This window comes from Ailuropoda melanoleuca, chromosome 7 (assembly GCF_002007445.2).
Source record: "Ailuropoda melanoleuca isolate Jingjing chromosome 7, ASM200744v2, whole genome shotgun sequence".
NCBI lineage: Eukaryota > Metazoa > Chordata > Mammalia > Carnivora > Ursidae > Ailuropoda > Ailuropoda melanoleuca.
The window spans coordinates 83,089,375-83,116,659 of NC_048224.1; the positions used below are offsets into that span (position 1 = coordinate 83,089,375).

The window sequence follows — 27,285 nt, forward strand, 5'->3', positions numbered from 1 at the left end:
CAACAGAGGGACAGGCCTAACCCACTGACAAGGAAGGAGTTGACCAAGATTAGAGCAGAAATCAATGAATTAGAGACCAGAACCACAGTAGAGCAGATCAACAGGACTAGAAGCTGGTTCTTTGAGAGAATCCATAAAATTGATAGACCACTGGCAAAACTTGTCCAAAAACAAAGAGAAAGGACTGAGATTATTAAAATTATGACTGAAAAGGGAGAGGTCACGACCAGCACCATTGAAATTGCAAGGATTATTAGAAACTTTTATCAACAGCTATATGCCAAAAAACTAAACAATCTGGAAGAGATGGAGGCCTTCCTGGAAACCTATAAACTACCAAGACTGAAACAGGAAGAAATAGATTTCTTAAATAGGCCAATTAACTATGAAGAAATTGAGTCAGTGATAAACAACCTTCCAAATAATAAAACTCCAGGCCCAGACGGTTTTCCTGGGGAATTCTACCAAACATTCAAAGAAGAAATAATACCTATTCTCCTAAAGCTATTTCAAAAAATAGAAACAGAAGGAAAGCTACCAAACTCATTCTATGAGGCTAATATTACCTTGATCCCCAAACCAGGCAAAGACCCCCTCAAAAAGGAGAATTACAGACCGATTTCTCTAATGAATATGGATGCCAAAATCCTCAACAAGATCCTTGCTAATAGAATCCAACAGTACATTAAAAGGATTATCCATCATGACCAAGTGGGATTCATACCTGGGATGCAAGCATGGTTCAACACTCGCAAATCAATCAATGTGATACATCATATCAACAAGAAAAGACTCAAGAACCATATGATCCTCTCAATTGATGCAGAAAAAGCATTTGACAAAATACAGCATCCTTTCCTGATTAAAACCCTTCAGAGTGTAGGAATAGAGGGTACATTTCTCAATCTCATAAAAGCCATCTATGAAAAGCCTACTGCAAGCATTATTCTCAATGGGGAAAAGCTGGAAGCCTTTCCCTTAAGATCAGGAACACGACAAGGATGCCCACTCTCGCCACTATTATTCAACATAGTACTAGAAGTCCTTGCAACAGCAATCAGAAGACAAAAAGGGATCAAAGGTATCCAAATCGGCAAAGAAGAAGTCAAACTGTCTCTCTTTGCAGATGACATGATACTCTATATGGAAAACCCAAAGGAATCCACTCCCAAACTATTAGAAGTTATAGAACAATTCAGTAAGGTGGCAGGATACAAAATCAATGCCCAGAAATCAGTTGCATTTCTATACACGAATAACGAGACTGAAGAAAGAGAAATTAGGGAATCCATCCCATTTACAATAACACCAAAAACCATACGTTACCTTGGAATTAACTTAACCAGAGACGTAAAGGACCTATATGCTAGAAACTATAGATCACTTTTGAAAGATATTGAGGAAGACATAAAAAGATGGAAAAATATTCCATGCTCATGGATTGGAAGAATTAACATAGTTAAAATGTCCATACTACCCAGAGCAATCTACACTTTCAATGCTATCCCGATCAAAATACCGAGGACATTTTTCAAAGAACTGGAACAAATAGTCCTTAAATTTGTATGGAACCAGAAAAGGCCCCGAATCTCCAAGGAACTGTTGAAAAGGAAAAACAAAGCTGGGGGCATCACAATGCCGGATTTCGAGCTGTACTACAAAGCTGTGATCACAAAGACAGCATGGTACTGGCACAAAAACAGACACATCGACCAATGGAACAGAATAGAGAACCCAGAAATGGACCCTCGGCTCTTTGGGCAACTAATCTTTGATAAAGCAGGAAAAAACATCCGGTGGAAAAAAGACAGTCTCTTCAATAAATGGTGCTGGGAAAATTGGACAGCTACATGCAAAAGAATGAAACTTGACCACTCTCTCACACCATACACAAAAATAAACTCCAAATGGATGAAAGACCTCAATGTGAGACAGGAATCCATCAAAATTCTAGAGGAGAACATAGGCAACAACTTCTATGACATCGGCCAGAGCAACCTTTTTCACGACACATCTCCAAAGGCAAGAGAAATAAAAGATAAAATGAACTTATGGGACTTTATCAGGATAAAGAGCTTCTGCACAGCCAAGGAAACAGTCAAAAAAACTAAGAGACAGCCCACGGAATGGGAGAATATATTTGCAAAGGACACCACAGATAAAGGACTGGTATCCAAGATCTACAAAGAACTTCTCAAACTCAATACACGAGAAACAAATAAACAAATCATAAAATGGGCAGAAGATATGAACAGACACTTTTCCAATGAAGACATACAAATGGCTAACAGACACATGAAAAAATGTTCAAAATCATTAGCCATCAGGGAAATTCAAATCAAAACCACACTGAGATACCACCTTACGCCAGTTAGAATGGCAAAGATAGACAAGGCAAGAAACAACAATTGTTGGAGAGGATGTGGAGAAAGGGGATCCCTCCTACATTGTTGGTGGGAATGCAAGTTGGTACAGCCACTCTGGAAAACAGTGTGGAGGTCCCTTAAAAAGTTAAAAATTGAACTACCCTATGACCCAGCCATTGCACTACTGGGTGTTTACCCCAAAGATACAGACGTAGTAAAGAGAAGGGCCATATGCACCCCAATGTTCATAGCTGCATTGTCCACAATAGCCAAATCATGGAAGGAGCCGAGATGCCCTTCAACAGATGACTGGATTAAGAAGCTGTGGTCCATATATACAATGGAATATTACTCAGCTATCAGAAAGAACGAATTCTCAACATTTGCTGCAACATGGACGGCACTGGAGGAGATAATGCTAAGTGAAATAAGTCAAGCAGAGAAAGACAATTATCATATGATTTCTCTCATCTATGGAACATAAGAACTAGGAGGATCGGTAGGGGAAGAAAGGGATAAAGAAAAGGGGGGTAATCAGAGGGGGGAATGAAACATGAGAGACTATGGACTGTGAGAGGCAAACTGAGGACTTCAGAGGGGAGGGGGTGGGGGAAGGGGATAGCCTGGTGATGGGTAGTAGGGAGGGCACGTATTGCATGGTGCACTGGGTGTTATACGCAACTAATGAAGCATCAAACTTTACATCGGAATCTGGGGATGTACTGTATGGCGATTAACATAATATAATAAAATAAAATTAAAAAAAATTTTTATAAACACTTAAGAGATTTAGATGAGCAAATATACTATGAGGTTCTAAGGAAATCAGTATTTTAAAAGTTTTACGACATGCTTTCAATCTTAAGTGAAAGTGATGATAGGGTTAATTTTAGCTTGTAAGTTAAATTAGAATTAGCATTGCTGTTTCATGTGGTGATATGTTTATTAAAATTCATACACTACTCAAATGTGGGGTCCCTATTTCCTTTAAACATGTAATGCAATTACATTTTTTAAATATTAATTCTGCTTCCTCCTTGGAAGGAAACCTGCTTATCTGTAAATTATATTCAAATCTGATTATCATGTCAATTTGCAGATGGCTTAATAAAGAAAAACAATCACATGCCAAATTTAATCTAATTCCTTAGGTCCTTTTGTAATTTCACTTAAGAAATAACACTTCCATACTTAACAAAACTTGAAAGAAAAAATTACATCTATATTGAAAAATATTCTACTATTAATAGCTATAATAGCACGAGACTGAAATAGAACAGATGAATGACTGATTTCCTAGTGGGAAAAGAAAATATAAGATACTCAAATGAGAATAACCCAGTTTAAAAGCGCTCAAAATCAAGAAGGTTGACAGAAAAAAGGAACAATCAGATGAAATGCTTATAGAAAGCAGGCTTTGAGTTGCATTAAAATGACTTCTTTAAAAAAGATACAGTCAACACTGGTAGCTCCCGACTTCATCTCACTGCTATTCACCCTCTACCAGAAAGCCATCTCTGAAATTTTTCAGCCAGGTAGGTGATACTTCTGCTAGGTTTCCATAATGACTATTATCATATTTATAACACTACATTATAATTATGATCATTACTATTATTGTGAAAGCCTCCTTAATGTTCTCTGCTTCTACCCATGTCCCATTCTAGCCAAAATGACCTTGTATCTGATCCTGTGACTACTCTGGTCAAAATCCTCTACTGGTTTCTCATTTTACATGGAGTAAAAAAGTCACAGTGTGGCCTATAATGCCTTAACATGACCTTCATACCACTCATAGATCCTCTTTACAATTAACTACTTGACTTCATCTACTGTTTTTCCCATTGCTCACACAACCCCACATTGGCCTCCTTGTTGTTCATTAAATTTAACAAGCATGCTCCTACCTCAGGGCCTTTGCACCCACTGCTTCCTTTTCTTAGAACACTGTTCTCCCCATATTCACCTCCTTTGGATCTCTGTTTGTCACCTGACTGCCCTGAATGAAACAGCAGTAGGTGTCTAGCTGTCTCTCTTCCCAAGACTGCATATTCCCTTTACCCAGTTTTATTTATTCTCTGCTATATTTATCAGTATCATATGATATCGTGATGTATTTATTTGCTTTTAGTATCTTTTTCTACTGACTGTAGGTGCCATAGAAGCAAGAACTTTTTGTTCAGTGTTATATATTTTCAGTGCCTGGGACATAGTTTAATAAATTCTTGTCAAATGAATGAATAGTCTGTTAAATATATAGTTCACACTTAAAATATTTTGAATCCTGAGATACTGTGTAGTTACTAATCTTTGGAACACAGTAAGTACTAAATAAATGTTTTTGAATTAGGGAGATAAAGATAGTCAAATACTGCAAGTACATAAAAATGAGAAATATAAAAATAAGTATCCACAGAATTACATCTTTGCACATACCTGTTTAAATTCTGAATCTTTTCCCAACATGACTTGAAGACTGTAAATAACTGGATCGCCTTTCATTGGCTGTAAACATTCCCATGTAATTTCACAAATGTGATCATTTATTTTCTCTATTTTAGGGGCTGTGGAGAACAAATACAAATAAAATCTGCTCTACTTGATTTTTAACTTGGCACATCACACAGACACTTGTTTTAATCAAAATCAACGAACCTTTAAAACTCAGTTATATACCTGAATTTTTGAAATTTGCAAAGACATGGTTAATGGTTCACTCTTATTATCTCCAGGCCATAAAATCTACAGGTGTTACAATGGCCAGGTTGACTAAAAGATCTGTCAAGGTAAGCACTGTTTTCATTGAGTTAAAAAGCCAATAGAGGGGTTATGTCAGTTCTAAAACAACATTAATGGTGCTTCTAAGAGCATACCTAGAATATGAAATTTTGTAATTTAAGAAATCTCCCAAATTGAAAAATAAGTTGAAAAATACCCCTTGTTGCTTGATGTAAAACTACTTCATTCAATGGTGGGGTACAAAGGGTTAAAATCAGCAATATTCATAAGGCTAAGAAACATTAAACTGGGTTACAGAATAGAAAAAGGACTCAGTAAAACTCCATCAACATTATTAGAAATATATTCAAGAACAGTCCTGCTAACCGTGGATCTGCTTAACAAATGACACATTCAAGTACATGATCCAGGACATTGTACTAGAAGTCTCTGTGATTTGTCCTCAGTGTGAGGAATGTTAGTGATTTTGGCTAAATATACAATGTGCAATCCTTGCCAGGGTCATCTTAAAATAAGAATCCCTCTAAAATTAATTTTAAAGATATTTGTATACACAAATGTGTGAATGTGTGTGTAAATTTGATTAAAAAATTCAAGTTAACTAAGAATGTATTTATGTTTTCCTTAAAAGGCAACCTGGCTTTCTCCCTGAAATCCGAATGAATGAAACAGTAACAACTCAAAACAAAAGTTTGTGATTTTTTTCTTTAAGTAACAATAGCAGAAACAGCAAATAACCCTATTAGAAAACCAGCATTATCTATTCAACTTAGTATTTTTATGTTAGATTATTAAAAAGATTAGTGACAAAATCCAGTACTTGTCTGAGTATCAATGTGCTAGATAAAATAGCTTTAATATTGAGTGAAACTTTCAGTAGGTGGGCTTGTCTGTATAATTTTTTATAATTAAATGCTGGACACATACTGGATGATCAACTGTAATGACAGCACAGAAAGCTATTTGTGAAGATGCACTTAAAATTAATCTATTATTAAAGAAAAATAACTTAAGGATGTATAACTTACCTTTCAAGGCAGCTGGGACAGATTTTGGAGTAGTAAAAATATATTCTTGGGAGAGAGGACCTTCCCCTGCTTCATTACAAGCTTGAATACAGAATTTATAGGATGTTGACTCATTAAGTCTTTGTACTTTGTATGTATGACATGGACCTCTGTATAAGGATACAAACCTAAAATGGAAATGACTCTCATTAAAAATAAACCTTGACAACCTTATGAAAAATATTTAAAAACTACTAAAAAAGTACAGTTGGGATATTATTTAGAAGTATAAGTTACTCTTAGAATTTAATGCCAGGAACGCTTTGTCACTCTAAGTAAGTCTTTTTATTTTTTTCATCAGATGATGAAAATCACAGGATTGGTAAATTTCCTAATTTGACATGGTTTCTTGAAAAATTATTGCTAAATTTTGTGTCCAATCACAGTAACTCTTCAGGCTTCTGGTACAGCTTTGTATCTGACTGCTATCTTTTAATGTCCACACATTTTTAAAGATACTCAGAATACCACAATTTTCATTAGAGTCTTAGGCATACAATTTGTTATATAAAAAAGAGAACCCTCAATTTCCAGGCATAATTTTAGCTGATTTGGTGATGTTTTCTAGAGATTTACATAGCAGTATGAAAGAATGTATAATTTGCCATAAATTATCCACCTGAACTGTTCGATGGAAAGTTTGACATCATATTATATCATTCATAAGTTCAATGTTCCCCGATATTTTTGATTGGCTATTATAAAGTTTTTGGAAATTGGGGAATGAGTAATGGAATGAATGCTCATATAGTTCTAATAGTCTGAAAACTATAGTCAGGTTAAAAATGAAAAAATAGTTAATGACCTGAAGTAACAGTAGTTCCAAAAAGCAGTAATTAGATAAGCCTTACCTATTTATTTATTTATTTATTTATTTATTTATTTATTTATTTATTTTTAAGCCTTACCTTTTTAATCTTTTTTTTTTTTAAAAAGGATGGGGAAAAAAAGTGTTTCAACCACTATTGAAAAAGCTGAACAATGACAAAATCTGTGGTCAGGAAACAGCTGAAATAGCATTCAGAAACTATCCCACAGCAAATGTAAATAGTTGTGAAAAAAAGGAGAGAGTATAACTAAAGGTATTATTACATTGACTTATTAAATTTACATAGTAAACCTACAATATCATAAAAGGTTTTAATTTCTTTATTTTCCACAGCGTACCTTACAATTCTCTAGATGATGGGTAAATATTAATTAAGCTTAATGTTCTAGCCTATTAATATAATCTATATTTAATGGAATCTTTATTCTATTACATTTCAATCTGACACGAATTAGACCCATTTCCAGTAAACCACCTTGCATTACCCCAAATGTAAATGCTACAAAGGGGATGAAAATAACTTACAGAATTAATTCACTCAATGATAATAAATAATATAGATTAAAGATAAATGGCTATACCAAAAATCTGTAGCAAGGCAAAGAACCTCCTTCTAGAGATAAGGCTTCACAAAGTGAACATAAAATTCTGCCAAGAACAAAGGCTAATATTCATAGAGGCACAGATTTCAGAAAATGATCAATATTGTTTGCTCTGCATAATGCTCTTATTGGTGATACAGTATGTTTAATTCTGTATGTTATTTTAAATGTGTAAGTATTTCTGAGAGTACTTATATGCAAGTACCACGAATATTCCATTATTGAATATTTGGCTAAGACACAAACACAACACAAAAAACAAAGTGGGAAAACCTTGGGAAAAACTGCTACTAGGACGCTGAATCCATGAGATAAACAAATTGTTTCTCATAAGCTGAATAAAAAGTAGAAAAGTAAACTTCAAATTCTTAAAATATTCAAAGAATAACACCTCTGGAGCATATATGCATTGTTTACATAGGATATAATGTCAATAAACAGCCTCAGATTTGCATTTGAATAATTTATACTACACATATTTTGATTTATAATTAAAAACGATTTTGTGGGATAATATATGGCATGGATCTAATGAAATGTAAAAGATGGCAGCAAAGACAGGAACCTGAGTAGCAAGGGGACTGGCTACCAAGATCTGACAGTGAGGAACTGAACTGTATTTACTTAGCGGGCGGGCGGGCCCTGTGACAGGGGTGTGGAGGAAAGTGAGACATAATCCCTATCCTCAAGGATGTCAGAGGCTTTACGCCCATCAATTATCTACTGACAAAACTGCCTCTGCTGGAAATAGGGGTTGAAGAACTTTGTTGTAGCAAAGATTATGTTTCTTTATTAGCATGAAGAGACTAAATGGGTTAGAGAAGACAGCCAAAGAATAGCCCACTTAATTTTTCTCTTGGCATCCCACTCACAAGTTATAAACAGGAAACTGTGACTGTATCTTCTGATATTTTGAAAATAGCACATTTAAAATTATTTCTTATCAGAATTCTAACCTTGTTGTTGAAAACTTATTTTATTTACTTCTACTGTTTATTAAAATTTATATACTTAAGATTTAAGAAACTATATAAAGAAGCAATCAAGAACACCTACCTTCCATTCTTATCCTCCATCTGAAGGTGGTACTGAATAGAATCTGTTGACAGTGTTTTTGGGGTTCCTTCTCCCCATTTCAGCTTAAGGTTTTGGTGGCTGAAGGCAACACATTCCAGACGAGGCGGATCAGGAGGGAGGGGCTTAGTTTTTAATTTTATCATGTGGCTGAAAGGGCCAGCTCCAAGGCTATTCAAGGCTTGAATTCGTATTCTAAGTGCCACATGGAGGAAAAAAAATCTAGTTATAATTGTTCTATTTAAAGTTTCTCTCTGGTTTAAGCAAAAATTAACATAGTCTGTAGAGTGTACCTGTATGTTGTATCTGGTTGCAAATTGTCTATAATATAGCTTGTAACCTTTCCCACTGCCAAGGGCTGTTTGTCTCCCAAGTCTATGCTGTAGGCAAGGATTTCCGAACCATGGTCACAAGGCTTTTCCCAGCTTATTGCAAGGCATGTAGAAGGTGAATAATGGGGACTTTCTACATCATCATCATTTATTTCTTGAAGACAAGTCACAATAGCAGGAACTGATGGTGGAGTCACACAGGCTACTACTTCACTGAAAGGGCCTGCACCCACAATACTCAGAGCCTACAAATTAACAGAGCCCATAAATTAACAAAACAGGACCATCAAAATGCTCACAGAACACAAAACTCTGGCTAGAGTAACAAGGCCCTGACCACCTTTACCTGGACTCTGCAATAATAGGTAGTTGCTGGTGAAAGTCCTTTTAATTCATAACTGAGACCAGGCCCACAGTAACACATCTGCATACTTCCTTCCACGCCTCCCCACTCCAATCGATATTCAGTGACATCAGTTCCATTACTCAAAGGGACCTTTAAATTAAGAAAAGGAAAAGGTCTTAAGTCTTGACATTGATTAAGTGGTTTTTGGGAAAAAATGTTCTTTACCTGAGCATATCAAAAACCGAATTGCTTTTGAATTCTTTTAAAATGTTTAAGTAGAATTAAAACTGTTCAATATTACATTTTTATTCATTAAGGTCACCTGAATATAAGACTGGTCAAAAAATATAGCTTTGTTTTCAGTTAGAAGTAAAAATATGACTGAATCACTTCAGAAAGAGAATTTTAAGGTAAATCGCCAAAGTAATTCTATTAAGTAATATAAATGTTAAATCATGTAAGGACATCATCTTTGTTAAATTTCAAAGGAAACTGAAAATGCAATTATCATTACTGATTATTACTATACAAAATAAACACAGTGGAGATAATAAATATAAGAGAAACAGTATTATACTGATTCCTACGAATGTTTGTTCTGAACATTAAACTCACCAGCAGCTAAATATCTCAGTAATGAGACAAAGTCTTTGAAAAAAATATGAAGAACATCATGAACAAGAAACTACATACTTGTAATGCAAATATACTTCATTTAAATGCTCTGAAGAGAAAAAAAAATTCACTTTTTACCACATGATTTCACTAGGACTTATTGTTTGCATAATTTAGGAGATGAAATGAAGAGCATCTCTATTCTTTTATATGAACTATTCTAATCATTTAAAGTCAATGGGAATTACAATACCTCCCAATTTACTTGTGCACAAGTTGCAGATCTGCATGTAACTTGAGGAGGCTTGCATTGATCTGGTGGTCCAGGGGCTGTAGTAATATCACATTTTTCTGAAAATGGTCCAAACTAGAAAAACAAATATAGCCAGTGTTTTCATTTTTTACCCACTGATTGCACAGCTCTCCATAAATATTCACATAAATAAGTAAGTGCATTATCCCTCTCCTTCAAGACTAACTGGTCATAATATAACTCTAAAAGCATTCACAGAAAGTAAAAAGGTTTAATGATCATGGAAGTCACTGTGGGGTGTTTTTAAGTTTTAATATTTACTATGTTTTCTTGCTCCTTTTTCCTTCATGAACTGTTTCTGTAAGAAGGGCAGGGTATTAGGGGATTAGGTGTGTGGAATAAGTCAGAATAAATTATATGAGTGGAGGCAAGGATGCCAATTAAAGATATGGGAGATGGTAGGCATAAATTCTATCTTAAAATTTAGAATTTTTTTTTTTAAAGATTTATTTGACAGAGCGAGTGATTGAGCATAGCAGGGGGAATAGCAGAGGGAGAGGAAGAAGCAAGTTCTCCACTGAGCAGGGAGCTCGATGCGGGGCTTGATCCGAGGACCCTGGGATCATGACCTGAGCCGAAGGCAGATGCTTAACCAACTGAGCCACCCAGGGGCCTCACAATTTAGAATAGCTTTAAAAAGAGTCTAAAATGTATATTCTCCGGAAATGCAGAAAGCAAATATTTATTTAAGATGACTTTGACAAACTATCAGAATCCTGAAAATACAGATTAAGAACACTAGTATTAAAGATGCTATCCCAGAGTTCTGCAGCCTTGTGAGGTTCACAAGAGGTTGACTTCGGACAGGAAACAATGACTTATGTTAGAACTGCCAACAAAGTACTGACATAAATTTTATAAATAAGTTTACAGATACAGATACTGAACTCAGCTGGAGAATGGGACTAAAAATAGTACAGTTCACTAAAACATGAAATAATGGGAGATGAGAGACTTCTCACTTTAATTTTGTGAAACTGTAATTACAGAATAAGGAAACAGAATGTTACTCAATTGAGGCAAGAAACAACTGCTTTGTCCTTAGAGAACCTGCTCTAATGCAGAGATGAGGTATGTCCTGGTTGAGTGGAAAGGGCTTTGGCTCTGGAGTCTGACAACCCTGAGTCTGTGGCTTATCTCTGTCACTTCTTATTCATGTGACTGTGGGCAAGATATTTATCGTTTCTGAGCCCTAGCCTTCTCAGCTGTAATATGAAGATATCACCTATTTTGTCCATTTTATGGAGATGTACAGATACATAAATAATACTTTTTAAAAAGTCTCATAAAACCAGAAATGCTTAAAATAATAAGTTTTTTTTCCTTAGGTAAAAAATGGATTACAATTAGTAGCCAACTGAAGGTAAATGCTGCATCTAACGAATCTCAAAAAACTTAATTACTCTAAGTATTTCATCTTATGGTCTTGTTTCTACTCTTAAACTTACTAAGTAAAACCTACTAGCACCACCTGAAAGGCAAACTTCAGCCCAGCTGAAGTCCAAAGTGTCACAAATTATATAAGTGGGGTTTGAAAATATTGAGATTCTAGAACAATTAAGTTATCGTATACATTGACCTCTTATTTATTGATATAGACTTATTAAAAACAGTAAAATCTGGGGGCACCTGGGTGGCTCAGATGGTTAAACGGCCGACTCTGGAGCTCCGTGCTCAGCATGCTCTCCTTGTCCTTCTCCCCCGGCCCTCCCCTGCTCGCTCTCTCTCCCTCTGCCCCTTCCCCTGCGTTTTCTCTCTCTAAAATAAATCTTAAAAAATTCAAAACACCAAAACAAAAAACAACTGTAAACTGTAAACTTTGGAATCACATGTTGAAAGCAAAATGGCTAACTAATGGGTGCATTATATATGTTATATGAAATACCACTGTGATTATAATTCAATCAGCAGTCTTCCTACCCCCATTTTGTTAGCTGCGTGTAGTCTGAAGCTGTAAGTCTTTCCAGGAAGAAGGTTGCTCACTGTACATTCTACTTCAGAACCTTGGTAAACTTCTCTCGGTTCATCTTTTTCTACAGGAGACATTTCCACACCATAGCAGAAAATGGGTGATCCACCATCGACCAGAGGGGGTCCTAAAGGTGGAAAGATTTATGTAGTTTAACAAAAGGAATATATTTAGTACTCATTTAATTAAAATTTATTACCAAAATGGAAATTACCCCATCGTAACTGTATTTCTTTTGCTTTGGGTCTACCCTGTAATCTGGGAGGGAGGCATGGGCCAGGAGGCACAGCTGGAGTCTGCACAAGTAAAGATTCAGATACCTGCCAAAACAAAAGCAATAACAAAACAAAAATGCCCCAACCAAATAATCAGATTGCTTTTGCTAAAGGACAATAACATGAACACAAAGACTGCACCAATTATTTAAAATTCTACTTGATTTTCAACTGAAAAGAAATAAAGTTCTAAATAAAAACCCAATTAAATCATTAAAACTCCAATTTTATAGAGACAAATAAAAATACATACTATGTGACTATTATACACAAAGAAAGTTACCAGAAAAAACCCCCAAAAAACTCTTCCTTTTTGTCTTTCCATAATTAAACAACAATAACAACAACAACAAAACAACCTTCAACACATCCTAATGGACTTTACTTTTGATCCTGTCCAAATGGATCCACAAATCTCTTCTAAGGAAGGATGCTTTAACATTCTGTAAACACTGTTTGCCATGTTTTCAGGAGATTTAGACTATTTCGGTTACTTTACTGTATATTGTATTTTTAACCTAAATACTAATATGTATATATAATCTTTCCTTTTTCCTTTCTTCCTAAAAATAATTAAAAAATCAGGTAACCTTTTCCAAGTATTTGGTATCTCCAGGTATTTGGTATTATTTTATTTATTTAAAAAAATACATTAAGTTTTCTTTTAAAAGACTTCTCTTAAAAATACTGACACACAGTGCCATATTCCTTATCTGCACTGTATTAATTATATTCTTTCCAAGTATAAATAAAATATTTGATCATCACCTTATTCAGAAAGGTATCCTATATAGAATGTTATAATGCTGAATTAGAAAATTAGAGGCTTTTTTGGGGGGCAGTGGATTTGTTTTAATCCAGGAAGATTTTATTAGAGAAAATGAAGCAACTGGATCCCAAGCCTGTGGGCAGGACTTGCACTCAGTTTTGTAATACTCATATTTTCAGAACAATACTTATAAATTCATTTTTTAAAAAGGTACCTTCAAAAAAAAGAAGGTAACATTATTACATTAAATTCTATTTGAAAATAACAGTTCTTAATGCTCCATGAACCCACCTTGGTTAAATTCATTTAAAAAAAAAAAAACCCACTCCTATTAAAAAACATACCTCTCCAGAACATTACAAATATCTCATATATAATCAAGAGCACACTGTGTCCATTTTGGTTAGTGGGTCTCTAATAATAACTACCAACTTTTCTGCAATAATTTAATATTAGAATCTGTGTTTAAACAGTAAATGATATTTTATGGTTTGTCCTGATACACATAATTTATGAAGCAATCAATCAGTCTACAATTACTTCTATTTCCATTAGGTATGGGTATTGAACATCATCCTAAAGTTCATAAATTTTTCTGCGACATTTTTGTATATTTGCTTTTCCAAAGCTAAACACCAACCAGACCAGAAATTCTGGTCAATATAAAATTAATCACCTGGGTTACAGAAATTACTTTGGATACATTTCAGATTTTGAGGTGGCATCTGGTGATCCCATCTTATTTGACCCAAACTTGAAAAAAAATCTACATGTAAGTATTACCGCACTCTGTCCTCCATCGCTGATGCAGTAAACTCGTAAACGATAGAAACAACCTGGATTCAGTCGATCACAAAGATGTTCTCTAGTGGCTCCACTGTATATCATATCCCATTTGTTTCCTGTAAGGTGAAGAATTATGTTCAATCAGCTACAAGGTAATGTTTAACATCCTGGTATCACGGACACGGCAGGTATCCTAGCTTCACTAAGTAAGTGTTTACGTAATTTGTCAGAAATAATTTAAGCTTGCTTCGAGTTTCCTGGAGATGATCTAATTTTCTTTATGTTACAGCTTCCTAGACAAATCTGTAGGCTTTGTTGAAATAGAGTATCTCTGTAACTCTGTACAAACTTTGGCTTATGTTCATAATTTGCTTTATGTTCATAATTTGCTTTTAATTAAGCATTTTAAATGTGTTTACCTGTCTAATAATAACATTATAACACACAAAGAGTAGAAAGGAACCAATACCATAGGAAGTTTAGCCTTAATTAAAAGACATTCTTATTATTTTGCAGGAAACAGTTCATTGCATAGGAATAAAGACTGTTAAATGTGCGATTCAAAAATAAAGTTCACGAGGTGCAGAGAATATTACTAAAACTAGTATAATGTAAGTTAAATTTTACAAGATAATTTTTCTCTGATATGTCTGGTTAAAAATCTAACTGAATAAACCTTCAGAAGACTTTAGTTTAGATATACTGGAACTGAGGAATGCAAACAAATGAGAAAGGAAATAAAATGTAAATTTTATTATATAGGTGTACAGCAGTCGTACATTTGATTCACTGTATTTCTAGAGATTGTAACTTAAAGTGGATCATAAGAGGCAAAATACTAACTGCTATAAACAAAGGAAAAAAAATGAAAAGTGAAAGAAAAGAGATCGTATAAAATGTAAAGTCATGGAAGAGCAGAGGTGGACTGGTATAAATCTATTAATTTCTTTTTTTAAAAGATTTTATTTATTTGTCAGAGAGAGAGAGTGCACAAGAGCAGGGGGAGCGGCAGGCAGAGGGAGAGGGAGAAGCAGGCTCCCCGCTGAGCAAGGAGCCCGATGCAGGACTCGATCCCAGGACCCGGGAATCATGACCTGAGCTGAAGGCAGATGCTTACCTGACTGAGCCACCCAGGCATCCCTAAATCTATTAATTTTTAATAGTTATTCTTACCATTAGAACCTTCTGCCATCTCCACTACATATTTATTAATGGTTGCACCTCCATTGTCTTTTGGTGGGTCTATCCAAAGAAATAAAAGTGGTATTACGCAAAGTACATACAATTAAACAATGACAGAGATCCTAATAAACAGAATATCAAACCTAAGATTGTTCAAAAAATAAAGAGAATCACCTGCAATGCTTTTTTAATTAATACGAGCATTTGATTACTCTACTGATTTTGCATTAAGTAGTGTATAAACAGATGTTCAGTAAACGTGTTTTATTTTTTTTCAAGTTTTATTTATGTAAGCAATCTCCACACCCAATGTGGGGCACGAATTCACGACCCTGAGAAATCAAGAGTTGCATGCTCTTCTGGCTGAGCCAGCCAGGCACCCCAACAAATATTTAAGTGAATAAGTGATTTTCATTTCTCATGAAAGCTAGGACGACCTAGGTGACTTTAGCTATAATTTCAGTAATCATTCATTTCATGCAGTGCTATCTCTGTTCAGAGTCTTTATCCCAAGTTCTTCTTGTATCAAATATGAACTCTGTATTTGTGTGAGTCCAAAGTTTTCCACAAAAAAGATCCCCAAACAATGAATGATTCTCACATTTCCTACTGAACTTGCTTGAGCTAACAAATTTACCTAACTATCCTAAGAATTATCTTAATATTCAAATCATTTTAATACAAAAATAATGATGTACAAATATGCATTTCTTACCCCAAGTTATTTTAAAACTGTGTGAATGTATCTTTCCTTTAACTGAAGGCTTCACAGGTACTCCTGGTTTATCAGGGCACGTAGTAAATTCTACTACTTCACTTGGATTACTTTTACCTTCTGAATTGTAAGCAATAACCTGTGACAAAAAATAACCAAAGACATAAAACAATATTTGACACCTAAATGATAAAAACTTAATGAACAAAATGATGAGAGATAAATAAGCTCAATCAAATGATAAAGTTTTCAGGCTGTGATGGCTTGTTTATGTGAGACTGCTTGTCTTCAATAGGGACTCAGCATACATGGAGAATATTTAGGTATAATCCCCTTTTAGAGTCAGTTCTGGGAATACAAGCTTAAGTCTAACATTTTGGTACTAACCAAGAGTCATCACAGGAATAAGCTATAATCTGATAATGCTTGATAGGCTTTGGGCTTGATTTACCTATTCTTTCACTATTCTTTGGGTTTTAAAAAGATGTCCACAAATTCTTTGAACTTCCTTTATTCAGATAAAGGCTAATTCCTCTTCCCTTTGAATTGTTCTTAATAACTTGCTTCCAATACAATGTAACAGAAATGAGAGTGTGTAGAAACCCTACAGAGAAACCCATCTGGTAAGGAACTGAAGCTTCTGACCAATAGTCCGAGAGGAACTGAGGGCTAACAACCACTTGAGTGAACTTGGGAGCAAATCCTCCAGTCCCAGTCAAGCCTTTAGATGACTGTAGCCCTACCTGGCATCTTGACTGCAACCTCATATAAACCCTGTATGAGAACTACCCAGGTAAGGTGGTCCTGAATTTCTGACCCACAGACCTGTGAGAAAATAAATGCTTGGTTTTTCAAGCTATTAAGTTGCACAGCAATAAACATAATTCGCATCTAAGTATTTTTATATTTGACTTTAGAAATTCAATATATATTTTTTTTTACCTTATCTCTTATACTGAACTTAAAGCTCCTGAAGTCAAATGTCCAATTTAATATGATTTTCTCTTTTCTAAACCTGCTCCATCTTTGCTCTCTTCCTCATCGGTGAAAAGTACCACCATCTACCTAGTTGCTCAAGTCAAAAATCTAAGAAACACCCTTGATTCTTCCTTCTCTAAACCTACAACTTAGATCTATTACCAAATCCTGTCAACTCTACCTCCACTTTTCTGTTTTCTGCTACTACTACCACCTTAGTCAAGGCTTCTTTTACTCTATCTTTTCTGAATGACTACAATATACTACTAACTAGTTTCCTAGCTTCAATTCCTTCTCTCAACCCTATCTATTTTCTACACAATTGCCAAAGGGACTTTTTTACTTCTTAGCATAGAACCTTCCAACAGCTTCTCATTTTACTCAAAATAAAATCTAAATTCCCTATGGCCTACAATACCCTATGGGATTTCACCCCTGGATGGTCTTTTGCATTAGCAGTTATTTCTCCTATCTAAAATGTTCTTTCTGCTCTTGACATGCTAACTCCTTCTCGTTATTCAGACTTAAATGTCATTTCCAAAAACACTTCCTTGACTACCCAGTCATTCTATCACCTCACCCTAATTTGATTAATCCACACAGCACTTATCACCATCTGCTATTTGCTTGTTTACTGTCTATTCCCAACTAGAATATTGTTTTGATTACTGCTGTATTCTTAGTGTTTAGAACAGTGCTTTATTATAGAATAGATGCTCAAAAAATATTGGATGAATGGATGACTCACCGATAAGGTCCATTATGATATGACATGATAATATAGACAAGGATCTAAATAAATCTACCCCTAAACAACTCATGTCGTCCGTGAGAACTCAGTAAAATTCGGTTCAATTGTTCATTTTTTTTTTTTTTCAATTGTTCAGTTTTGCTCAGCCTTCCTCAGTTCTCCCATGCACTACAATGGATTTTATTTGTAGCTTTACAAACTGACTACAAAGAGGGTCAAAACACTTCTCAATGTGGTACACAGTGTTTACTTAAACCTAAAATTAGAAGAAACTATTAAAGTAAGAACAGACTCCCTAAAAACCAGAAAGATCCACTAATTATATTTTTAAGACCATATATTTTGGCACTGCCTCCTTTAGCTTCAGTTACCCATAAAGGTATTAAAGGTTATAAAGCCATATGGTTATCTCCCCACCCTCAAATTTTATAATCAAAAACATTCATTCAGTCACCGCAGAGGGAGCACTGTGCTAGGAACTCCAGGTGTGGTGCACTCTTATCTTCAACAATTTTATAATCTATATGCAGAAAACAGGCAAGATGCGTATCAAAAGATTTAGGTAACAGAAGAAAGATTGCTAAGGCATAAAATGGTCCACAAAGGTTTTTGAAAAGGGGAATAGAAGTGATATGGGGTATTCATGGGCAAGAGCAGTAAAAGGGCAAGCCTGGGTAAGAGAGAGAACAGAAAGCCCTGGGTATATAGCAGAAATGAAGAGTAAATAGTGAGCTCTCCTCAGGGAAGAATAAGTAATCAATCTGGTGAGATAGCCAGTTTAAGTAAGGAGTAAAAGACAGTGCATTTTATTTATTTATTTTATTTATTTTATTTATTTATTTTTAAAAGAAATTTGATTTTTTTTTTAAGATTTTATTTATTTATTTGACAGAGATAGAGACAGCCAGCGAGAGAGGGAACACAAGCTGGGGGAGTGGGAGAGGAAGAAGCAGGCTCATAGCAGAGGAGTCCGATGTGGGGCTCGATCCCATAACGCCGGGATCACGCCCTGAGCCGAAGGCAGACGCTTAACCGCTGTGCCACCCAGGCGCCCCAAGGCAGTGCATTTTAAAAATGAAATGAGTCAGAATATAAAAAAATCTTATGTGAAACTAAGGAAATTGTTTTTTTTTAAGAGGGAAAGCTGTTTTTCAGAAAGAATAATCTAGGTATAAAATAGAACTCAGAAGGTAATTAGAAGGTAAGAGAACAGCCTGATAACAGCACAGAACAGGTTTGGAGATTTAGTATTCTTTAGAACAAAAATGACAACTGATAGAAGGCAACGAGATGATGTATCCAAGGGAGAAAAGGGACATAAGAACTTAAGACTAAACTTGGGCACACTTCGATTAGGGCAAAGGAGAAAGGAAGACATCATGACACTGGACAAGATGAGGAGGAGGAAGGGAACAAGTTTATGTACTGTCACTGATGCTGACATGTAAGTGTATAAGTGAATTTCAAAAATGGAAGTAAGGAGAAGTTGATGGATCCAGATACTAATTGACTGATTTCTCTCCACCTGTAAAAAGACCACAAAAATAAGTAACAAGCTGCAGTCAAAGTATTTAACGGTTCTCAGCTTAAGGTACTCAGAACTTCATCTTTAGAAGCCTTGATGCTTGAAAAACTATTTTTCAGGAACTTTAGGAAATAAGACATCAGTGTCCTAGCGGCCCAGAGTCATAGGGAATGGCTACTACTAGCCTCAATAAGCCTTCAATAATAGTAAGAAATATAATTAATAATTATTATCATTTTAAATTTGGACAACAGGTCTTAACCCAGCTTCCAACGAACTATTTGATGGAATAAGCACTGTATGCTTGTTAACCATTCTGAATTTTAAATGATTTTAAGAATTCTGCTTTCTTATGCTTTAAATTTTTATTTTCATTTTTCTTTTATCCTTTAAATTTTTTCATTGTTCCAATTTTGTTTTAGTACTTTGAGTGTCCTAGGATTGTCTGTAGTGTAGAAACTAGAACTCTGGCATGTGGTGAAGTTGATCATAATAGAATTTTATGTTAATCATATCCTTACTGTTTGTTCTTTACAAACAGTAATATACTATCTAGTCATTGCTTTCTGGATTACAATATTTTGCTGCTTTTGCTTAGTATTCTAAGATTTCTTTAGTGTTAAGACTTCATTTTGACATGGTTTACTTGAAAGAGGAGCCCTGCAATGTCAAACTAGAAAAGAAAGACTGAGACAGTAATAGGATTTAATGATTCAAAAGCCTCTCAATTGGCACCCAGCACAAGGCAGAATCAAAATGTCTGAGCTTCTACAAGACTTCACACAGTCATCATTTTCTATTTCCTAATATTTTTTTTTTCCTCCTATAGATCAGTGGTTCTCAAATTTCAGCAAGTATCAGAATCACTTGGAGAGTCTGCTGAAACACAGATTGCTAGGCCTTATCCCGGAACTTTTGATCCAGTACAACTGAGGGGGCCAGAAAATTTACATTTCTAACAAGTTCCCAGGTGATGCTGATAGAATGGTCTGGTGATCACACTTGGGAACTACCACTCTAGGTTCTTATCACTATTTAAATTTATTATTTAATAAGCCTGTATATAATCTCTTCCCATAAGCCAGTGATTTGTTAAGAGGTTGTTTAGAGACATATTGTTTTCCTATCCCCTCTCTAGTTACTTGGGGGTACTTTTTTTTTTTTTTAAAGATTTTATTTATTTATTCGACAGAGATAGAGACAGCCAGCGAGAGGGAACACAAGCAGGGGGAGCGGGAGAGGAAGAAGCAGGCTCATAGCAGAGGAGCCTGATGTGGGGCTCGAACCCATAACACCGGGATCACGCCCTGAGCAGAAGGCAGACGCTTAACCGCTGTGCCACCCAGGCGCCCCTTGGGGGTACTTTTTTAAAAGCCTACTGTCTCCTTGGAGATTCTGATTGTAAACCTTGCAATTTAAATGTGACTGTCACAGTGAGAAATTTTAAATAAAAATCTGTAATTTTTTATAATAGTGGATCATGAGAAATTTAACTCCTATATGTGTATATAACATTTTTGTCTCTATGTGGCAAAAACACCATGGTGTTACATGATAGAATTCTAAAAATTTTAATAAATTTACCAAATTATAAAGACCTTAACATTTTCCCCTTAGAAAACGTTGTTAATCATTTTCTAATCATTACTGACTAATCCTAACAATAATCATTTCTGAAGCAAAATACAATCCAACATCATCGTAAGAGGAAAACTGAATGAATATACTTACTTCTTAGGTATTTTATAAATCTTGTAAACATGAAAACTCTATTTGGAAACTAAAATCACTCAGTGTTATTATAAAGTTTTAAAAATGAAGCTAATATATAAGACAAAGCATAATAAATATAATTATTATGCTTTCCATAATCAAATCTCTCATTAAAAATTTTCTAAGGTTCTCAAGGAATAAAATTTATCTGCTTTTTAATAGTGAAAACAATTTACAGTGGCTTCTATCATTTATTTGAAATGATTTGATTAAACAAGCACTGAGAGTAAAATTCCAATGTTGAATTATCAACTAATAAGCATCTTGTATTTTTAGAAAAACTTCTGTACAAAAAATGTAGGCTGGCTTATATTAACTGGTATATTGATTAATTCAAGCATTGTCTCCAAACAGCAATATATATCCCTGATGCTATACTAGGAGAGATACAGAATTTCAGGAATCTCCCTAGTAGATGAATTTTCAAAGCCTGCTACTGCTTCAAGTGAGCAAGAATGATATGTATAGTCTCCATGCCTCAAGCAAGCAATAAATGACATGTACAATCTCTCTGCTTTACACCTGAAATAATTCAGTGTAAAGGCCAACAGGTGGGCTAAACAAGGCAAGTATCTGTGCTAGGGGATAGGTGGTTTGGCTGGAGGCAGCAGCATTTGTCTAGTAGGAACTCAAGCACCCTCAATAGAAATTTATGGGAGGGCAGGAATTTGTTCCACAAACCAAATATAATGAACATAACTGGGGCAAACTTTCTTGCTGATGATGAAGGGAGCTAGAAATAAGAAAAAGGAGAAAACTAGAATTAACCTGTGGTATTGGACTGAAATTGCAGGTATGTGGTGTAACCTCATGGTTTAAAAAAAAAAAAATATATATATATAAATACAGATATAAATGTTTGTGCAAATTTTTTGTGTGCACACACACATAAAATACATACATACATATAGTTCATAGCTCTGTCCATTGAGAGGGTGTCCAGAAGTAGCAAAATTGTTACAGCAATAAATATACTTATTTCCCAGATTTTGGTTTCTAAATACCACTGTCCACTAAAAGGACCCAGGTGCTTTGAGAAACAACCAATCCCAAGGCTGAAGAAAGGAAAGCACAAGATGAGACTGGAATATCATGTACCAGAAAGGAAAGGCCCAAAGAATGATAGGGAACACATTTCAAAAGGATCTGTAAGCCAGCCTGAAGGGGGTCCTAAATCAGAACCAATTTGAGTCTCACAATTGATAATCAATGTAACAAAAATAACCCACTCAGTAAACAGGAATCCATTGAGTTCATACTAACATAAATGAGAAAAGAAAGCTTTTCTTTATAGTATAATGCCAACTAGTAAATGTAGAAGGAATGATAAAAAAATCACCACTTGGCAGCTATGAATCAGTAATAATTGACTCACACAAGAATGATCAATGGGTTAAAACCAGGAGGTGAAAATTTGACAAAAAAACAAGATGTTTACATAGTATTTACAAAATACTTATTTTGTAAGGGAAAAAGAAAACCTTACAGTGAAGAAGCATGGTAGATACAACCTTTATCAAGTGACTACCAGTAATGAGACAAACTGAATTGTGTACCATTCGATATAATGTACTTAGAAAATAAAAGCATTACTTTTCAGATATTGTGGACAAAAAAGCATATTCTGAACGTGTTTAACAACATCCACATTTTAGAAGATGTTTGTTCACATTATACAAATAAAAGGTCCCATAAAACATTAAAATTGATCTGAATTTAAATATATATACAGTTTGACAAACAATGTTACACAGTAAGAAAGTAAAGCATTGCTCATTAGAAAGGCCGAAACTATTTTAATTTTAATTTAATTTTTAAAATTTTAATGTTTTTTTGAGAGCAAGTGACCGAGTGGGGAGAGGCAGAGGGAGAGAGAGAAACCCAAGCAGGCTCCACACCCAGTGCAAGGCGCCCAATGCAGGGCTCGATCTCACAACCATGTTATCATGACCTGAGCCAAAATCAATATTTGGATGCCCAACTGACTGAGCCACCCGGGCGCCCCAAGGCCAAAACTATTTTAGATTTAAAACCAAGGAGTGAGGTATGTACTTAGCTTTAAAACAACAGGAACAACAAGAACAACAAATCGATCTTTTAAGGGCTTTCAAAGCTTACCTTAAATTTATACTTAGTACTACGTCTGAGATTCTTCACTGTATAAGCAAGATCTTCTCCATCATACTTAGGCTTAAAGCCATATCCCTGGAAAGGGAAAATAAGCCTTTCTTAGGTGTCTAACAGCAGAAATATGGGGAACAACAAATATGTAAAAAGACCCAGGTCTTCATCTTCTACTGTGTACAAGGTGATTAATGCTCCATTAAGTGTAATCCTCACCTTGATACTTCTATCTTGAATGGACAGATCCAGAAATGCTAATGGATGTTTGAAGGGGGATGGAGAACTCATTCTCCATAAATACAGTAACCAAGAAAACATCTTTGTGTTGAGGGTAAAGTCAGTCAATGGTAACTTCACCATCAGGAAGCACATCTCTAAACTAACAATTTCCTAGACAGATGTTGCAAGAGCTAAACAGAACTATAACTATTAAACATATTTAATTTGCACTGTGTTTAAGTAAATAAATAAATGGCTGGCTGTGCTGGCAGGTAGGGATGTCACTTAGGTATTAGATTGCTATTTATAGCTCCAGGGACAATGCCTCACTATTTTCCCAATGTTATTTTTAAAAGTTGACATATAATTCACACACTGTAAAATTTCCATTTTGAAGTATGAAATTCAATCACTTATAGTGTATTCACAAGGTTGTGCAACCATCATTAAATTCTTAATTCTATAATGAAGCCTGTACTTTATTTTTTGGTTAGCAGTCACTTCCCCTTTTCTCATCCATTAATATAATTTCTGTCTCTCTGGATTTGCCTATATCCATAATAAATGGAATCACATAATATGTGGTCTTTTGTGACTGGGTTCCTTCACTTAGCATGATGTTTTCAAGGTTCATTCATGTCATGACATGTGTTAGTACTTCATTCCTTTAGATGGCTCAATGATATTCCATTGTATGGATATATCACACTTTGTTTATCCATTCATCAATTAATGGACATTTGGGTTGTTTCTACTTTTTGGCTATTATGAATAATGCTATGAACATTCATGTACTATTACTGTATGAACATGTATTTTCAATTCTCCTGGGTATATAGCTGGGAGTGGACCAATGCTATTTTTGACTCAAATTGCTTTAAAGTAGCTCTGAAAAGCTATGAAACTACGTAGAGCTAATAGAAGACACCCTAACTCATGTTAGCTCCATTCTAGCTCAAAGGAAACAAGCCACTGGAAACCTGATTCTGGCGGCACTGTATAGTGTCATGTGAAGCTCTCATACCTTCTGTGGTGCCTGGGAAAGCAGTTTATGAACATAGCTGGAAAAGATGGACATATTATTTCCTTATTTTTTAGAGCTGCTTAGGCTAAAGGGCTGTGGTGATCTTCCTATTTTCCCTAAAACATATACATTTAAAATACAGTATGCTGTTCATAGGCACAAAATATATACAAACACACATAAAAAACCAAAACCCCCTCTTACACATCAAGAAAACAAAAGACTGAATTCTTCCTCACTCCCAATTCCTCTGAAATGATAACCAACCAAGGACTCAAAGGACCTAGGGAAGGATCTAATTATTGTGGCACTATTTACTTATAAGAATTGATGCTACCTGAAATAGGTTTTAGACACTCTACTTAGAAGACATACTCATACTTACTGAAGTTTCTTCCTCCATCTCTAAAATGTAGGAAATTCCTTCATCTGATGGTGTTCCTGAGGGCTTACTCCATTGTAAGGATAACCAAGTAACACCAGCCTTAATTAATACAGGACTCGCTGGCATAGAAGGGGCACAGCCTGAAGTGTAATATAAGACTTCTTCACTAAAACCACTGTTGAAACAAATGGTTTTTAAGAATGAATGAAAAAGAGTTGTTTTTATAGCTAAAGAAAATTTGATAACGACATTTTTTGAAAGTAACAATTCTGGTAACTAATTATAATCCAAATAATATATCTTGGATTTTATAATATTTTTATATGGTAATCAGATCAGAAACCTAAAAGTGAATTAGTATGCTTTTAAAACTGAAATTTATGTAACTAACACCTTCTCTTACAGCTTTTGCTAGGCTGGTAACACACCTTTACTACGCCAACATAAACTAAAGCAGAATTTTTAGTGGATAATTTGGACTCTGGATAATTTATAAGTGAAGTTGACTAAACAATACATTTATATTAAAATATATCTTACCTTGTGCCATACTCATTTTTGGCTGACAGTCTAAATTTACAACCCATTGCTGGTGACAGTTTAGTAATTTTAAATTGCTTCTGTAAGCCCATATAACACTGACAAAATTCTCCGTTTCCTTTTCCCTAAAAAAAATGGCAGATTATTATGTATCATGTACATTACTGTAAAAAGATAAATCCACATAATTCCTGCTTGATGAATAATAACATATTAGCTAGTGTACATTAAAAGTCATCTTTATTACATGAATCATGTATCTCAAGAGAAAGCAGAGATAACACACATCTTTTAAATGATACTTACTGTTCATTAAATGCAGAATTTTCAAACTAGAAAGTAGGTATCTTTGTACACCTTAAACTAAGTACTCTGTTAACTGATGCTAAATCTTCTCTGGCTTTAGTAAAAGAAACTCCTTCCATGTATGGACCCCACAATCTCTATGGGGGGACTGGCAGTAGTAGAAATAGGGTGATCTTGTATACACAACTGGCAGTGTTCCTCAAACTATGAAAAGTTCTACACAAACAGTTTTAAGAAAAAGTCTCTAATTGATCCCTAAACCTCCACCTTAACGGCTGCTAACCTTCTACAAAATAAAGATTTTGGAACCATAACTGCTTAGGTTTAACAGTGAAAGAATATAAGCAGAGAGAAAAACCCAATTATAGGCAAAAGAATGGGAGAGAGAAAAGTCTGCAGCTCAGGACAACTAAAGAGTTTTAGAAATTTAGGATGCTACATGAAATGGACAAGTTTCTTATTCTCCATCCACTTTTATTGTGTTGGTAGAGGTAAACTGTGATTTTAGGGTGACTTCTGCTTTAAAGAAACCTTCTGTATCTGGCTGCTTTACTACACTTTCCTGTTTTAATGGTGTTTACAGTTGATTCTACTGAGTTGTCTAAATAGAAAACTGTATCATCTCTAAATAATGATAGTTTTGCCCCCCAAGCCAGCCACTATTTGGCTGTACCTCTTATTTTTGTTCCAAATTATACTGCATTAGTTAAATAAAGGTGGGAATAACTGACAACTTTGACTTGTTTCTGCTTTGACTAGCAATGCTTTTGTTTAGTGATGGTACTTCACTTATTACAAAAATAACTATCAGCTAAGGAATCATCTTCCTATTCCTAATTTGAGTTTTAACTAAGTCCTAAATTTTATCAAATATCTTCACATAATTTATCAACATATTTTTTTCTTCTAAATTACTATGATATAGCAACAGATTTCCTATTTCTAAATTCTCTTAAAATTTCTGGCATAAAACCTCCTTGTTTGTGCCTCATTACTCCTTTAATACAGGCATACCTTGTTTTATTGTACTTCACTTTTACTGTGCTTCGCAGATAGTGTTTTTTACAAAGTCTGGTTTGTGGCAACCCTGCATCAAGCAGGTCAACTGGTGCCATCTCTCCAACAGCATTAGCTCACTTTGTAACTCTGTGTCACGTTTTTATAGTTCTTGTAATATTTCAAACTTTTTCATTACTATTATATTTGTTACAGTGATTCACAGAAGAGGCCAAAATATTGACCTTAACAGGAGTTTGGCAGAAGTTGATTCCAACCCTCATGGAATGACTTCAAGGGTTCCAAGACTTCAGTAGAGAAAGTAGGGGCAGATGTGATGGAAACAGCAAGAGAACTAGAGAAGTGGAGCCTGAAAATGTGACTGAACTGCCGCAATCTCATGATAAAACTTTAGTGGATGTAGAGTTGCTTCTTGTGGATAAGCAAAGAAAGTGGTTTCTCGAGATGGAATCTACTCTTGGTGAAGATGCTGTGAAGATTGTTGAAATGACAACAAAGGATTTAGAATACTACATAAACTTAGTTGGTAAAGCAGCAGCGGGGTTTGAGGGGATTGACTCCAGTTGTGAAAGAAGTTTTAGTGTTGGTAAAATGCTATCAAACAGCATCGCATGTTATAGAGAAATGGTTCATGGAAGAGTCGACTGATGCACCAAACTTCATC

The 27,285-nt window shown here is 35.0% G+C and overlaps 1 protein-coding gene across 4 annotated transcripts in view; it reads right to left on the bottom strand.

Moving 5' to 3' along the window:
* Window positions 1–27,285, bottom strand: part of FNDC3A (fibronectin type III domain containing 3A) — a 174,853-nt gene that overhangs the window by 11,233 nt on the left and 136,335 nt on the right. For all 4 annotated transcript variants that reach the window (XM_002919108.4, XM_034665161.1, XM_019799544.2 and 1 more), the window contains 14 exons: window positions 25,299–25,423; window positions 24,759–24,933; window positions 23,125–23,211; window positions 15,980–16,118; window positions 15,256–15,324; window positions 14,080–14,198; window positions 12,467–12,572; window positions 12,204–12,379; window positions 10,224–10,337; window positions 9,356–9,505; window positions 8,971–9,254; window positions 8,660–8,872; window positions 6,134–6,300; window positions 4,803–4,930 (listed from right to left, as the gene is read on the bottom strand). In XM_002919108.4, coding sequence (XP_002919154.1) covers window positions 4,803–4,930; window positions 6,134–6,300; window positions 8,660–8,872; window positions 8,971–9,254; window positions 9,356–9,505; window positions 10,224–10,337; window positions 12,204–12,379; window positions 12,467–12,572; window positions 14,080–14,198; window positions 15,256–15,324; window positions 15,980–16,118; window positions 23,125–23,211; window positions 24,759–24,933; window positions 25,299–25,423 — 2,052 coding nt within the window. The remainder of the gene's footprint in view (window positions 1–4,802; window positions 4,931–6,133; window positions 6,301–8,659; window positions 8,873–8,970; window positions 9,255–9,355; window positions 9,506–10,223; window positions 10,338–12,203; window positions 12,380–12,466; window positions 12,573–14,079; window positions 14,199–15,255; window positions 15,325–15,979; window positions 16,119–23,124; window positions 23,212–24,758; window positions 24,934–25,298; window positions 25,424–27,285) is intronic.